The sequence below is a fragment of the Phyllopteryx taeniolatus genome, chromosome 11, assembly GCF_024500385.1.
Source record: "Phyllopteryx taeniolatus isolate TA_2022b chromosome 11, UOR_Ptae_1.2, whole genome shotgun sequence".
Taxonomy (NCBI): domain Eukaryota; kingdom Metazoa; phylum Chordata; class Actinopteri; order Syngnathiformes; family Syngnathidae; genus Phyllopteryx; species Phyllopteryx taeniolatus.
In genome coordinates, this window is record NC_084512.1 from 17,578,637 (window position 1) to 17,594,953 (window position 16,317).

The 16,317-nt window shown below is 39.7% G+C and overlaps 1 protein-coding gene across 1 annotated transcript; it reads left to right on the forward strand.

The window, feature by feature from the left end:
- The first annotated feature begins 694 nt into the window (after positions 1 to 694).
- On the forward strand, positions 695 to 15,799 carry LOC133485724 (voltage-dependent anion-selective channel protein 2). Its single transcript, XM_061789926.1, has 9 exons — positions 695 to 853; positions 5,476 to 5,547; positions 5,636 to 5,685; positions 7,339 to 7,491; positions 7,597 to 7,649; positions 10,017 to 10,244; positions 12,844 to 12,994; positions 13,125 to 13,182; positions 15,427 to 15,799. The coding sequence occupies exons 2-9, from the start codon at positions 5,481 to 5,483 to the stop codon at positions 15,516 to 15,518; spliced, it is 852 nt and encodes a 283-aa protein (XP_061645910.1). The 5' UTR covers positions 695 to 853; positions 5,476 to 5,480; the 3' UTR covers positions 15,519 to 15,799.
- Positions 15,800 to 16,317: the final 518 nt, after the last annotated feature.

A 16,317-nucleotide genomic window follows, 5' to 3' on the forward strand; every position in this document is an offset into this window, starting at 1 on the left:
AACTGTTATACTATTAGCACTAATAATAGTACTATACTATTAAAAACATACATAAAATAAAAAAGACAAACATACATATATACATAACAACAAATCATTAGAATAGTAAGCATAGAACGTTTGTCACTAAAGTGTTCTATTTTTGTGGGGAGGTGTTGTTTTAGTTTTACCTTTTTTTTTTTTTTTTTTTTTACAACATAAGTGTACTGGCACTTGTAACACAATAAACGACAGGTATATAGATTAAATATAAGTATATACTTTACAATCTATTGCCAATTAACTGATTTGGCGGCTGTTTGGTGGCTGTTGGGAAGCCGTGATGTTTATTTTGAAGAACCGGGGGAAAAAAGCTGTTCCTCTTCACGTCAGTCACAACCCCGTGAGCGGTGCGGTCATTACAAGGGTTGTGGGGAATTATTAACACATGAATTCCATGTATTTATTGTTTTAAATAAGCATTTCTCCTTATTATCACATTAATGAAGTTGAAGAATAGCAGATCAGTGCTGGTCTCCACCGGTCTCGACGTTAAATCCCGAATCCGTCAGGTCCGAGACCGAAACAAGGCCAAGACTCGTGTGTTACAACACGAGAAAATGTATTTAAAATGTTGAAGCAGAAAATATTCGTGATTGTGAAAAATAAAATGTATTGTATTGGAGCGTATTATATTTACTCAGGCAAATGATGGCCAGCCCGGGTCCTCAGGCAGGATGTGATAGGTCGGGTTTCATGTGAGCGCAGTCTCCTTCAGCTCGTCCTCCAACCAGCCAAGCCTGCCTCGCCCGTGCGGTCTGAGGAAATCTGTCTTAAAGTCACTTGAGCTCACCTCCACATACTTCTCCGACCGGTAAGAAACGCATTTGAATGCGTGTAACTAGAAACGTCTCCATCGTTGTTTAACGCGCAGAAAGAAGCGCTCTCACCTGCTTTTGGGCACTCGCCGGTAACTCTGATAGCTTTAGCAGAGTTCGCTAAGCTAGGCAGGGGCACGCCGTGTCTGCCTCATGTAAGGTTAAACCCTTTTTACTCTTTTAATAGAAAACTTTATTTTATGTATATTACGGTGTTGCAATGACAGCCCGTGCGTTTTACACTTTGGGTAAGGTTAATAATACATTTACCGTACTTTGGCCTTTGCCGAGTGACAGTCCTCAGCAGCGCACATCATTTTGACGGAGGGCCAACATGTGCCCTCAATCCCGCCTAACCGTTAAACCAACTCACGGTAAGAACCTGCAGGCCCGGGGTGCCAAAATGGTAATTCGTCCCACATTAACCATGCTCACGGGCCATCAGGCCACTAGTAGTGGTTGGTAACGTCACAGTTACGCGCTCAGTAACCACGACGAATCACATCTGAAATCGTGCTGGGCGAATGTTTGCAAGCTTTCAAAACGTGTGCATTCAGTTTGTGAACATTAACTTGACTCGACATTTGAAGAGAAATCTCATCTATCCTCGTGTTCTGGGAGCTGGTGAAACGCAGGTTGCTTTTGCTAGTTTGCAGCTAGGAAGGTCAGTGATTACATTTTCGATTGCTTTCTATGTACACCCTCACGTAGTGGCCCATTGCATTTCCCTTCCATTTTTGTATAGTGCTTGTTCTCATTGGGGTCTTGGCGAGCTAGACGCTTATCCCAGCTAACCTTGGGGGCGAGAGGTGGCATACTCCCTTGGACTGATCGCTGGGCACGTATAAGCAAAGCAACCATATGGACAATTTAGAGTTGTCAATGGACCTACAATGCATGTTTTGGAATGTGGCAGTAAGAGAAAAGAAAACCTATGCAAGTACAGGGAGAACATGCAAATTCCACACGGGAGGGGCTAAGTTCGAACCCATGACCTGTCCTGTGAGGCATGATGTCCTAACCCCTGGAGCCCTGTGCTGCCCACCCCTTCCATATTACAGTGGTGCCTAGACTGATGAGTTTAATCCGTTTGGTGACCACATAATTTAAAACACTCACCTTTCCCCGTTTAGAGGTCCCGTATTTTGCCAAACCAACATTTTAGTGGTTGGGATGTAATATTGTCTCTATGGCAGTGATTCCCAACCAGTGTGCTGTGGCACACTAGTGTGCTATGAGCGATCTTCAGGTGTGCTGTGAGAAATTATACTTAACTGCTCAAAACATTATTCATTTACAAGAAATAATGTATCTTTGTGCCTCTATTTATGCCAGTGAGGCATAGTGACGGACAGAACAAAGATGCTCTTCTATTTGATGGCAGGAAGTACATACAGTAATTACTGTGTATCTACTTTTTGTGATGTTTTTGTTTGTTGGTGTGCTGTGAGATTGTAAAAATACTTGTAAAATATATGCCTTGGCTTCATAAAGGTTGGAAATCACTGCTCAATGGTGACTCAGTAAGCATGTGAAATATGAATTTAAATCATCCACGCATTGCTGAGTCACAGACGTTTTTCTGCCGAGAGGCCTGAAATCAGCTCATTTGAATTTCTAGAGCTTATCGACGTAACTAGCGAAGATCTCAGCCTTCCCTCTGCACCCGAGCCAGCGCTGTCAACATAACAAACACGTGTGCTCACAAGTTGGTCTTCTACACGGAGGCACCCAATCAGAGAAAAGTGGGCGGTCATAGCCAAATCTGGACAAAGCGGATACAAAACTGGGTCAAGCAGAAGTAGTGGTCAGAGGGGCTTTTTCTGCACAATCGTATGACAAAGACAAGGTGTTTTCTTTAATGAATTTGACACTTTTATACCAAGTCTATATTAGTGTCACTCTAGTAAGGTCTAAATAGCCAACATATTTAAAGCCAAAATTTAAAATTAATGCACCCATCCACCCATTCCAGCCACCCTAAAACACCAAAACATTTCTGTTTCTAAAAATAAATATAGTATGCTACAGTATTTGACTTAATATTAAAAAATGCACAAATAGAATGTAAAACTGTTAAACTGTTTGTTTGTCATGTTTTCATGCTTCAATGTCCATTGACGTTCTGCTGGTCTATGAGCTTTGGCCACCAGGGGACGGTTAATGCTTAGATAATAAATGCACGAATATGTCCTCTTCTAAGCTCAGTAAGCTGCAGTAATCGTTGTTTTTTGCAGATGATAAGAAATGCATGCCTGTGAGTATTTTTATATTGTCTGTCTGTGTTACTGCGCCGTTAGTGTTCAAAATCAGTGGGAGGAAAAAGTCTGTGAAACCCGGAATTTATTAAATTTCTGCATAATTGATCAAATGTAGTCTGATCTTCATCTAAATCACAAAAATAAACAGTCTGCTTAAACTAATATCACGCAAAAAAAAAAAAAAAATCCAGATTTTTTTTCGAACATAGCATGTAAACATTCAGAGAGAAAAAAATGAACTCAAATTTTATAACTGGTTGACCCACCTGTGGCATCAATAACCTCAACCAAAAGTTTCCCGTAGTTGCAAATCAGACGTGCACAACGATCAGGGTTAATTTTGGACCATTCCTCTTTTAAAAACCGTTTCAGTTCAGCAAGATTCCTGGAATGTCTGGTGGGGAAAGCTGTATTGAGGTCATCAGGACTTTGACATTCTGCTGCTTCTGTGTTTTGCATCATCCTCTTTTGAGCTTCAACTGTTGGACAGATGGCCTCAAGTTCATCTGCAAAATATCCTGATAAACCTTTGAATTAATTTTTATGTTGATGATAGCAAGCCGTTCACAAGCCCTGCGGTAGCAAAGCACGCCCATACCACGATCCTTCCTTTAACATGCTTCACAGTTGGGATAATGTTTTGATGTAGGTCTGCTGTTCCTTTTTTTCCCCTCTCAAACAAGTCAACTTTGGTTTCATCTGTCCAGAGAATATTTTGCCATTAGTGTTGTGGGACATCAAAGTGCTCTTTAGTAAACTTCAAATGTTCAGCAATGTTTTTGTTTTTTTTGTATACTGATGAACATCAAGACTTTGAGATACTTTTGTAACCTTTTCCAGCTGTAGACAAGTGCACGATTCTTAATCGTAAGTGTTCTGAGAGGACTTTTGAGCAAGACCTGGTACACTTCAAGCAATGCTACTTGAAAGGAGACAATTCTAACTTGCTGTGTGTTTTTTAGTGGCCAGAGCAGCTTTAAGCCACACCTCCAATCTTGGTTCATTAACTGGACTCCAGATTGGATCACCCCTGACTCCGAGTAGCTTTTAGAGAATCTGCATCCTAGAAGTTCACTTACTTTTCCCTTCCAGTCCTGTGAATTTTATTTTTAATAAGCAATATGAAACCATATAATTGTTCGTATGGTATTAGTTTAAGCCGACTCCGAACTCCCCCTGCCCCCCCCCCCTTTTTTTAATTCTTTTTTAAAAATTTTATTTATTTATTTATTAAGAGAATATTTCGCCATTTACTGCTTGCGAAGTCCGCTGCAATCTGGTAGCGTTTGTAACTCAAATCTTTGCTCGCAACTCATGACAAAAACATTGGCTGAGTGTCTTCTCCCATTTTAAAACTTGTAAGTAGGGTCGCTCCCAAGTCAAGGCACTACTGTACCAACATTTTTAAATTTATTATTTTTTTACCCAAAATAAGTTTTTCCCAAAACCTGTTCAGTTTGAGATGAAGCATCTTGATGCTGCACCTATTATGTCCTATCAATACATGGATGTGTCCAGAAATCTTTTCAACTGGCTCTAGACCAGGGGTGTCAAACTCATTTTTGTCACGGGCCACATTGGAGTTATGACTTCCCTCGGAGGGCCGCTACGACTGTGAACCCATATAAATGAAAGATTACCTCATATACTGCAATTACATACAGTATATGGGACACATTGATGAATTACCAGTTTTGAAATCAGAAGCCACCAGTTTGACAACTGTGCTCTAGACCCTTTCAAGTGTTGGCAGGCTGGATTTAGGCGGCAGGCGTCCTCTTGTCAGCACCTGTACTTTAAACACTTGAATTGTGCAATATAACGCCATCTGTTAAATGATTATACATGCATCTTTTAATACTAATCCATACTTGCCTACAAATGATCATTTTCACCTTTTAATACATTCACAGGAAGTTTAAAATTCAACTTAATTGATGCATGACTCCCTTTGTGGAAAGAAGTATTGGGCCACACTGAAAAAACAGGAATACTACAGTAATTAAATTGTAACCAGAAGTCTTAATGCACCGTAGTTTATCAGTGACCGACAGTAACTCAGTCGTAAAGTCATGATTACAGTGAATATTTTAAGGGGGGGGTGAAGCAAAGGTAGGTACGTCTGTAACTGAGCAGGCCTTGTTTAAGAAAATATATATATAACTGAACCATTTAGCCATGAAATTTGTATTTATTTGTTTCTTTTTTTGGTAACATACTGTTCTCCTATGTTTTATTTTTTTATCATAAAAATGGCCTAAAACTCGTATGTTACCATACTTTGGATGTTTTGCACACCTGAAATATATTTTCTTTCCATTATTAATAGAAAATATTCCCCCCCACCCTTTCTGTAGAAACTATGGCCGTGCCTCCTTCATATGTTGATCTGGGCAAGTCTGCCAAGGACATCTTCAACAAGGGCTACGGTAGGAATTCATGTTGTTGAAACGTTAAATTAATCTACTATACCCAGCCTACTCTGGCAGGATTGGATTAAAACAACTCTTTGTTTAGGATTTGGCCTGGTGAAGCTCGATGTCAAGACAAAGTCAACCAGTGGAGTGGTAATTATAGTATTTATGTACGCTTGGACTGGATACACACTATTGAAACTGCTTGGAGTCAAATGGTTAAATCTGTGAAAAATGCATTTTTAATTTGTTTATTATTACTCTGGTTTTGTTAATGTAATACCCATCCAGAAAGTTGGTGCACACTGTAACTACGTAAACCAGGATCTCTTACGCTAGTTAAAAAAAAAAAACACAAAACTGAACAGTATGTTTGAAGTAACAATTCTACCTGTAATATGTGTATAAGTAGAAGTTAACCTCTGTGTAATAAAACCAAAACCACTTACTCGCTGATATTTGAGTAATTGTATGGCTCACTGTGCCTATGTTACAATAAGTTCCGGTTGGAGGGTTGGCACATTCCTCCTGTTTGCCTTTACTGGTACCCATCTGTGGTAGCATCACAAAAAAAAGCCAAAAAGAAAGCATACACTTGTGGAATTAATAATTTGAGATACTCACTGAGCTGTAGTCATGAGTAGGGATGGGTAGTTTGGGTACCTTTCCCATTTGAACTAGTACGGTACCAATTTGCAGTACCTGAGAATCGATACCGGTACTCAACTGCACCAATTTCGGTACTTTTGTGTGTTTATATGGTAATAATTTGTTCAACAATAAAATCTAAAGAAATTTCAATTTAAAATGTATTTTTCAATATATACACTTTGACAAATATAACAAAACAACATCCTAAGCATAAAACAATTGTGCAAAAGAGGGTGGGGTAAAAAAAATAAAATCAATACAGTAAACAAACAAACAATAATAAAGTATAAATTATCCAAACAATGAATAAAGCATTACAAAATACTCTTTGCCTGGATGACACGACGTCCATGATTTCCAAAAACAATTTGAAATGTGGACATGTCAGACCACAGCATACTTTTCCACTTTGTTAGTCCATCTCAGATGAGCTCAGGCTGGAAGTACTCACTTGTGTTTGTAGATGTAGTGATGCACAGCGTTAACTGGCAATGGTTTTCTGAAGTGTTCTTGAGCCCACGTGCAGGCAATATCGTTTACACAGTGATGCCAGTTTTTAATGCAGTCCCTGCTGCCAGAGGGATCGAAGGTCACTGACATTCGTCGTTGGCTTTCGGACTTGCTGCTGACGTGCAGAGATTTCTTCAGATTCTCTGAATCGTTTGATGATGATATGAACCATAGATCATGAAATTCCCAAATTCCTTGCAATGGTACGTTGAGAGAGGTTCTTAAACTGTTTGACTATTTGGTCAGACAGTTGTTGACAAAATGGTCAACCTTCCCCATCCTTGCTTGTGAACAACTGAGCCTTTCGGGAATGCTCCTTTTATATCCAATCATGACTCACCTGTTTTCAATTGACATGTTCACCTGTGGAATGCTCCAAACAGGTTTTTTTTTTTGGTTTTTTTTAGCATTATCAACGTTCCCAGTCTTTTGTTGCCCCTATTCTAGCTTTTTTGGAATGTGTTGCAGACATCAAATTCAAAATGAGAATATTTGCAGAAAAACACTTTGTAGTGTATTCAATTGAATCTAGGTTAAGAAGCATTTGCAAATCATATTTTCTGTTTTTATTTTCATTGTACACACTGTCCCAACTTCATTGGAATTGGGCTTTGTATCTTATTAAAATTTTTTGGGGGTTTACAGGAATTCAAAACATCTGGATCCTCCAATACCGACACCAGCAAAGTCATCGGCAGCCTTGAAACCAAATACAAGAGGGCAGAGTATGGCCTGACCTTCACTGAGAAGTGGAACACAGACAACACCCTGGGAACAGAAATCACCATTGAAGATCAGGTTAGGGCAACTATCACTATTTAATATTACACAGTTTATAATGACAGTAAACCACATTGAACACAATACCGAATAATTGCATTGGCTTTTTTCTTTTCTTCACAGATTGCTAAGGGACTGAAGTTGACTTTTGACACCACCTTCTCACCAAACACTGGGTATGATAATTATTTGACTTGAGACTTGATTTCATTGAATGCTTTACAATACTTCAAGATGATCTACTTTGCCTGCTGCCTTAGCAATATGATCTGCACACTGCCCTGTCACGATTTGTTGTCAGTTATCCGACGACCTCCAGTCCGAATGTGGAACACGTCTGTCACTGACAGCGAAACACATTTGTGACTCCCCTCTCAAGCTTTCACACCTTTTTAAAAATCAAGTTAAATAGAAGCACACTCAGTTCCACCTCAGAGGCATATTGCTTTCTGTCAGGTATTTATGCCCCCCATTTCTGTGTCAAGGGTGAAGTCACGTACAGGAGTCAGGGTGTCATGTTAAGAATAGGAAATAAACATCGGCATGGGTTTTGATAAGGCATTTTAACCAAACTTAAAGGAGATGTTATGCATTTTTCCCCCCTACAGTTTCAAACGGTTCCCTGGGGCCTCATGTACAAAGACTTGCGTGGATTTCCTACTGAAACATCGCGTACGCTCAAATCTAGAAAACGTCGCAACCAAAAAAAAATCCAGATATATGAATCTGTGCGTACGCATGAATCCAAGCACATTTTCTTCGTACAACCCAACCAATGTAGAATTGTGCGCACGTTTGAGTAGCTGACCCCTCCTTGTCCACGCCCACATTTAAATATGCAAATCATATTTAAAAGAGCCCTGCACCTGAGATCCCAATCTCTGCATGATCAGGAAAAAAAGGAAAATGACCAAGGTAATGAAGAAAAAAAAAAATTCTGAATGTGAATTTGCTCAATGAAGTGGAGGTGCACAAGAAAATCCTCTTTTGGCACACTGTCCTCTGGCGTTAACAACAAGTGAAAGAGGAGTGAATGGGACAGCGTGTGTGCGGCTGTCGATGCCGTGGAGTCAGAACAGCGCACACACGCTGAAGTAAAATAGAAGTGGGCAGACATTAAGGTGGATGTGAAGCTGAGGACAGCTGCCCACCGCAAAAGTGTGGCCAAAACAGGCGGAAGAACCGGTGCGGAGGGCCTCAGCCCGTTTGAGCATGTACATTGGTTGCACATGATTTAAAATGTGTTAAAATGACAACCCTCCTAAAAAAAAATTTTTAATCATGTGCAACCGATGTACATGTTAAGTAAATTCTAAGGAGTCTTTTTATCAGTGCAGTCGCAGCCATGCGCTACATGTTCAGGGGATTCGTCCACCGTTCCTGGGGTCTCCTCCGGCATCCCCAGCGTCTCAGACGCTCCAACAACTGGCTGATGCTGCACCCATCCAGACTGATACAAAGAGTCCTTTTTGAATTTACTTAATTTGAACATATACATTGGTTGCACGTGATTGAAATGTGTTAAAATGACATTTACCCCGCTTCTCCTAAAATGCCATTTTAACACATTTTAATCATGTGCAACCAATGTACATGTTCAAATTAAGTAAATTCAAAGGACTCTTTCTTTTCCCTGCATGTGCTGGAGTCACAAGAAGCGATTGTGAGGGCAATAAGCGTCATAACCTTGATCAATTAATAGGTTTCCTCACAAATATCAGTGATTCATTAAATACACTGTTTAACAAATGAATTCTTAGTCCTTGCCTCTATTACATTGTGGAAATCAAATGTTGCTTGGCATTAATTGTGCATCAGTGCTAATTGTTAATGTCTCTGATGTGCAGATTTATTATAACAGTTTCCCAGCATCACCTCTAAGTGTCGCCAAAGTACCAACACCAGCAGAAACGTGCGTACCCCAGCCATGAAGTTGGCGTGAGGGACCACACATTTCCACGGTCAATTCACTCTCGATATATCTGAACTTTGCCGTGGAAAAACAACTTGCGCCACGTTTTTCTGCGTACGCACCTTTTGTACATGAGGCCCCAGGTGTTTTGTTTTTAAGGGCACGCTATGGAGTCATCTCAAGTCTTACTTTCAATGTTCCTAGCTCCTCGCTCCTCACAACATTGAAAGCGACCCAGAAGTTGTTCTCACACTGCCATATTAAGGAGCATCTCAATTGGCGCATCGAGGTGCAAGGCTCGAGAGTCTGATTCAACTGTTTGCATATTTTTTATTTTTTTATATTTTTTTCAATATTAGTTTTTTTTTTTTTTTTTTTTTTTTTTTTTTTTTTTTTTAAGGGTTGGGAACAACCCCTATTTTTTTGTGGAAATATATACAAGATTAAAAAAAAAATACTTTATTTTTCTCTATTAGCGGTCGGGCCCTGTCCCTATCCATTGTATTAAAATTTATTTAAGTTTTCACTGTGGCTTCTTAGCCAACAGTTGAGCTGATATTGTTTTATTGTGATGTAAAATAAATGTCAATGTTGTCTTACTCGTATTTTTGTCATGTGTGTACCTCGACAGCAAGAAGAGCGGCAAGGTCAAGACCGCCTACAAGCGTGAGTACGTGAACTTGGGCTGCGACGTGGACTTCGACTTCGCTGGCCCCACCATTCACGGGGCAGCCGTCGTCGGCTATGAGGGCTGGCTAGCTGGCTACCAGATGACCTTCGACACCGCCAAGTCCAGAATGACCCAGAACAACTTCGCCATCGGCTACAAGACGGGAGACTTCCAGCTGCACACAAATGTGTAAGTAACACTTACAGTCTTTAAGATAAATTTAATTACATTTTACTTCTGTAGCGCCCGTTCACAACAGAAGTTATCTCAAGGCACTTGACATATGGAGCAGGTTGAGAACAATGCTTGTCACACATTGAGACCCACTGAATCCTGCATGAGCTAGCACTAAGTGACAGAGACAAGGAAAAACTCTCTTTAAAGGAAGAAACCTCCAACAGACCTCAGACTTGGTGTGGGGCGGCCATCTGCCTTGACCGGGTGGGTTGAGATACTGTACATTGATAGAGGAGAGGGACAGTAAGGAGAGAGAGATAGGATAGAGGAGTGTTCCTCAAATTTTATCACCAAGTTGCAATATATATATTTTTTTAATGCTTGGCTCCCAAAGTACCACCATAATGACCAAAACTAAGTTAAAATAGCGTTGTGGGCCCAAGTGTTTATCAAAAACAGGGATGAGATTTCCTTCCTCATAGTTATATTTAGTATTCTTGTAAGCCTTTGTAATATTATGCACAGTTTGAGTACTAACACAGTTTAAATATAGAAAGAAAAAAAAGAATAACGGAAATAATGATTAAATTAAAATGTATTACTCGTGAAATAAAAATGGTACCTAAATGTTTGAAAAAATATGAAATGCATGTATTGTACATAAGTTAAATACAACAGAACTGTACATAACAAATGTACTGTACTGGATTAAAAGAAAAGTATGAAAATTTTTAATTCAATGATTCTTTCGTATACCACTAGAGGAGACCCACGTACCACTAGTGGTACGCTTACCGCCAGAGGTGGGTAGAGTAGCCAGATGTTGTACTCAAGTAAGAGTACTGTTGCTTTACAATAAGCAAAAAGTAGTCTTCCAAATAATTATTTGATTAAGAAATTACTGTGTAACTGTAAGTAACTACAGATTTATTTTTTTTAAACCAGAGCAGAAACATAAAATAAAAATAACTAAATAAAATATAAATGTGCAAATTCAGATATTGCTGAATATCACTATCTAAAACATAATAAATAAAATCTTTATAAAATAAAATATTTGTAAAATAACAAATTAAGGTAAATTCAGCTCCAAGAAATGGTCTTGTATTCTTTCTACTTGTTAAACAGCACAATACTGCAGGCTCACCAGGCAGATTACAAAAACAGGAACAAAGCTGCAGGGGGTATAAAAAGTATACACGCCCCTGTTCACCCCTGTTGTAAAATAATTTTGACCAAGATAAATAATTTTCAAACTTTTTCCACCGTTAGTGTGATCTAGAATTTTTACAATTCAACTGATTTATTTTTGTATTTTTTTGGAAGGGGAGGTGAAAATAAAGGTGGAAATAAACTACTGAAATAAATTTGAATGTGATTGACTTGGACTTGTTTAAATGTTAAAATGACGGAATGAAAGTAAGTTGTGTGTGTTAGAGAGAGAGAAACATACATCTGCAACTTACTGTAAGGTTTTCTCAAGTTAGAAGTGGGCTGAAATATCCACATTTGAGCAGTGACAAAATTACACTGCTTGTTAAAGATGTTTTTCGTAGTCTTTAATGTAAACACGAGTCGCGTGCGGCTGACACGACAAACTTTGATTGGCCTGCGAAGCCCAGTAGAAGACCTTGCGTGCAGACATGTGACTTTCTTTTGCTTTTGATTGGTGAACGTGAGTAAAACATCACTGTGGTAATCACGGTAGATTGGAGCAACGGTGCCCAACGTGGAAGTTGAAAACGAAAGTCTAAAAATAAATCGCACACACACTTATTGATGAATGAAAGTAGCGAGTGGCATGTAGATTATTGTAACAGAGTAAATGTACCGTTTCTTCTTAGTATAAATACTTAAGTAAAAAGTATGCTTCACTAATAGTACTCTGAGAAGAACAATTTATCCAAAATGTTACTTGAGTAAATGTAACAGTACTGTAATTTCTCGTGTAGAATGGACATTTTCTTTACCCCCAAAAATTGTATGTACTTCAGTTGTGCACAGACTGAAAATAACTTGCGTGTTGTTTGACTGAGACACCGCAAAATAGTCCCACACCGACGGCGTGTTTTTTCACTGACAAAATTGGGTGGAAAACGTTATTGGCCATCAGATGGTTACAGTACTATGCCACAAGACACATGACAAGGCTAAAAATAAACTAGCTTTTGGATTTATACACTACTGCGACGCAGAGTAAATGTCTTTTGCTGAGCGATCAATGATGTCGTTGATCAGCTCGGTGTATTATGACAAAGCCGTTTGGCCGATCAGCATTAAATGCTAATTATCAGGCGATACCGATCAGATCGGTGTAAAATCTAATGTACAGTTGTGCTCAAGTTTACATACCCTGGCAGAATTTGTGAACATTTTTTATTTTATTTTTTTATTTTATTTTATTTTTTTTTCATACGATTTAATGATTGAACAACAACCATCATTAATTTCTTTATGGTTATGTTTTGTTAGATAATGCTTCTCCGAATAGAGGAATTTCAGCAGGGATCAGGAAGCAGTGTGTACAGTATTAAATGAATAATATTATGGTACCATGTTAATTTGAAGATCTTAATTGTTAAGTCTCACCAATTCTTGTGCTCTTTTAAAGCAACGACGGAGCAGAGTTTGGCGGCTCCATCTACCAGAAGGTGAGCGACAAGCTGGAGACTGCCGTCAACCTGGCGTGGACTGCAGGCAGCAACAGCACACGCTTTGGCATCGCTGCCAAATACCAGCTGGACAGGGATGCCTCCGTCAGCGTAAGTACAGCACCGGTGGTGAAACAAAAATAAAGTTGAAAAAGTACTGAAATACTTCCTTTTCTCTCTCTCTCTCTCTCTTTGTATTTTTATTTATTTAATTTTTTTTATTTTTATTTTTTTTAACCAGGCTAAAGTGAACAACAACAGCCTTGTTGGTGTTGGCTACACCCAAACCCTTAGACCAGGTGAGCTGCCTGCACCCAACACTGCTCCTTTTAGCACACATTTTGCAAATTGCAGCCTACATTTACGCCTAGACTCTCTGTGAAAGTCCAACCTGTTTTACAGCATTCGTACACATTCAGCAGACATTCCATGTCATAAAATGAAGAATGGGGTAGAAGTCAAAAGGAAATGTTACATCTTCCGAGGTAGCATCAGAACTGTAACAGATGGGGCGAACCCTGTGTAGGTTATTATTGTACAATGGTAGTGACAGTGCTGTTTAATTTATCACCAGACAGTCAAGCCTCCCGGAAGTCGTTCAGTGTTTTTTACGTTTGGACTGCACAATATTTTGTTTGAGCATTGTCATTGTGATGTATCTGTGCGCAAGTGTCACATCGCAGGGTCTGCTGCAATGTTGTTTCTGTAATAAACAACGAATCAAATGTAATATTAAAAGTGACCAGGAGAGAGACCTGTTGGGACATGTCAATAGAAAGAATGTACGCCTGGTGCATTTCCTATTTCGCTTTTCAAAATGTAACTACTGTAGGCAGGCACGTGGCAGCTGTGTGAGTGCGCAAGGTATGTTTAGGGAACCTGCGTATATGGGAGTGTATTCTTTTGTAATACAGTACATAATTGTAAAAATTGATTAGTAGGGAAATTATTTGTATCAGAATGCTTTAGTTAAAATACTGTATGATCACACTGATAATATGGAATTTATTTTTTTGTAATGTTAGAGTAGATAAATTTTAATATAGTCAGCCAAAGCTGAGAGGAATGCAAAGTTATCAATGTCCTTTCCTGTCATTCTGTGTTGCGTGTTTTTGTTTGCACATTAAGGACAAAAGTCCCGTTTTTGTTTTAATTCCACAAAAAAACACCACTCATGCAAGTTTTTTTAAGTTGTAGGGTGAAAGCTGCAGCTGGCAATTAGTGTGGACTGAATGGGGGAACTGAATTATGAACTGATCTTTGTACTAGTTTGTGTAGAAAATGAACTTTCCGAGCACGGATCCTGTATTATTTCACATCGCAATATATATCTGTTTTAAAAAATATATCATCATAATTTTCAATATCGTGCAGCCTTATTGTACGTCACACCAGATGCTGGCAGTGATCGCTTCACACATCAAATTATGTAAATGTTAGGTTCTGTATACAAGGCAAGTGGAAGTATTCCGGATCGTCTGTTACAGCTGTGATACTGTCATTTTGGTTATAGTTCTCAGTTTCCAATGGTCACGACGTACAGTAAATTGTCTCCAGCTTACCAACGGTGTGCAATGAAGTAGTTTGCTCAGCGGCGTATGAAGGTGTCATCACGGGGCACCAAGAGGAACACTCGGATACTGCAGTACATACTGTTTTTCATTTATTTTATAGTAATGGCACAGAAGTATTTTTCATACAAATATTTATTATTATTCCGACTTTACTACTGCATTAACGTAGGTTAGGGCTAGAGTACGGCACGTTCTGACTTGAAGACAAATCTGGGTTGCACCGCTGCCACCGTTGGAACAAAACTCCATTGTAAACTGAAGACACCCCTCTATTTGTAAATTTGTCTACCCTCATTTTCATATTTTAATTAATACTGCGGGCGGGGGGCCGCCCAGTCCAACTATACTTCATGTAAAGTTTAATACCAGAGTTCGCGCTGCCCGTTCGCCACCTCACCAATGGCTAATTAAAACAGGATGTGGCGAAGCGAATATTGCCCACGTTCGCCACGCTGGTGAATCAATATCGCCTGCGTCAAAACCACTTCTTGATAAAAGTTAAAGTGAGCGTGCTCATCCTGCTGTGTGTGAACGGTGTGAGTGGTTTAGGTTTTTTCCCTTGCTTCATAAAATGCTTCAATCCGCCGTCCAGCTGCTGCTGGCTATAAGCAGTCAGACTCACGGGGTGCAGGGAGCAGCGCATCAGGGAAGACGAGACCAATGCCCCTTGGCGCCCAATTGAAGCATGCACATTTATTACAGCGACGTACGTACGTGTCGATGGTCAATGTGTCCTGCAATTCTCATTAGTTCTCGCAGCTAGCTAGATGCCTTCTTCATCAGTGCATGAGCCGCTAATCCCACTTTGGTTGTCATGCCGAGCAGTGGCAGCACTGGCTCGAAGCAGGCCCGTAGCTAGTCATTTGGGGGCCCAAGGCAAACCTAGTCATGCCTCCCTTGTGTAATTTAAACTACTTTGTCCTGCATTTGAAATCTGTGACCAATAGCGTTGTCTCCTGTCATTCCCAGGTGTGAAGCTCACCCTGGCCGGCCTGGTCGATGGCAAGAACATTAACGCCGGAGGCCACAAGCTGGGTCTGGGCTTGGAACTGGAGGCCTAAGCTTCTCATCCCACACCATGCAACTCCGGAATATCAGAGGAAATTTGGCCTTACGCATTTCCCAACCAGCAAAAGGGGGGGACATCTTGGAAGAGATCGAGTTCACAAAGGCTACGACAACAAACTCTTAACTTGTTGAGTGAGCACCACCGTCATAGTGGTGCTTTTCCTTTTTTTGCTTTCTAGTTGCAAGAGTCAGGTGGCATATTATTTATATAACTAACATCATGGTTCCTATCCAGCACTGCCATAAACCCAATACAGTCCCAGTTGTGCGTGCATCACTGTGCCTGTGTGGCTTTATTGTGATATTACAAGAAACTCCTTATTTGTGTGGTGAGTGCTGTCGTCCCAGCTGCGATTTCTTTTTAAAACGCCACTGTCTGATATTCCTCAGTTTTAAAGTACACTAGGCTTTCTTCCGTTGCTATTTAAATAAAGCTGCAAGCCTCCTTCACACGCACAAAGGCGTCCTGTCGGCCTTCAGAAACCAGTCAACTCGGCCGACCACACAAACAAAAACACAGGGAGGAAAGCGATGCCAAACTTATTAAATGTAAAGTAGGAGTTAACTGGGTCTCCTTTCACTACAAGAAGGACATGGAGGTCCTTTTGTCTGTTACCTTTTCAATAAAATCTCCAACCTTCAACTGGCTTAAGGAGTGTTGCAGAAAAACACAAAAGACTTTTGTCATTGTGGATAGTTTTACTTACTGTAATTTTGTTAAGTGAGCTTAACTTTTTTTCACTTAAATCACTGCTAGCAATTTTAAACATTGTATTTTATAAAGTTTTCATG

Excerpts from the sequence above, each read along its gene's own strand:
- LOC133485724 (XM_061789926.1), top strand. The coding sequence starts at position 5,481 with ATGGCCGTGCCTCCTTCATATGTTGATCTGGGCAAGTCTGCCAAGGAC. Across the intron at positions 5,686-7,338 it reads CAAAGTCAACCAGTGGAGTG|GAATTCAAAACATCTGGATC; the intron begins GTAATTATAGTA and ends GGGGGTTTACAG. Across the intron at positions 12,995-13,124 it reads ACAGGGATGCCTCCGTCAGC|GCTAAAGTGAACAACAACAG; the intron begins GTAAGTACAGCA and ends TTTTTTAACCAG.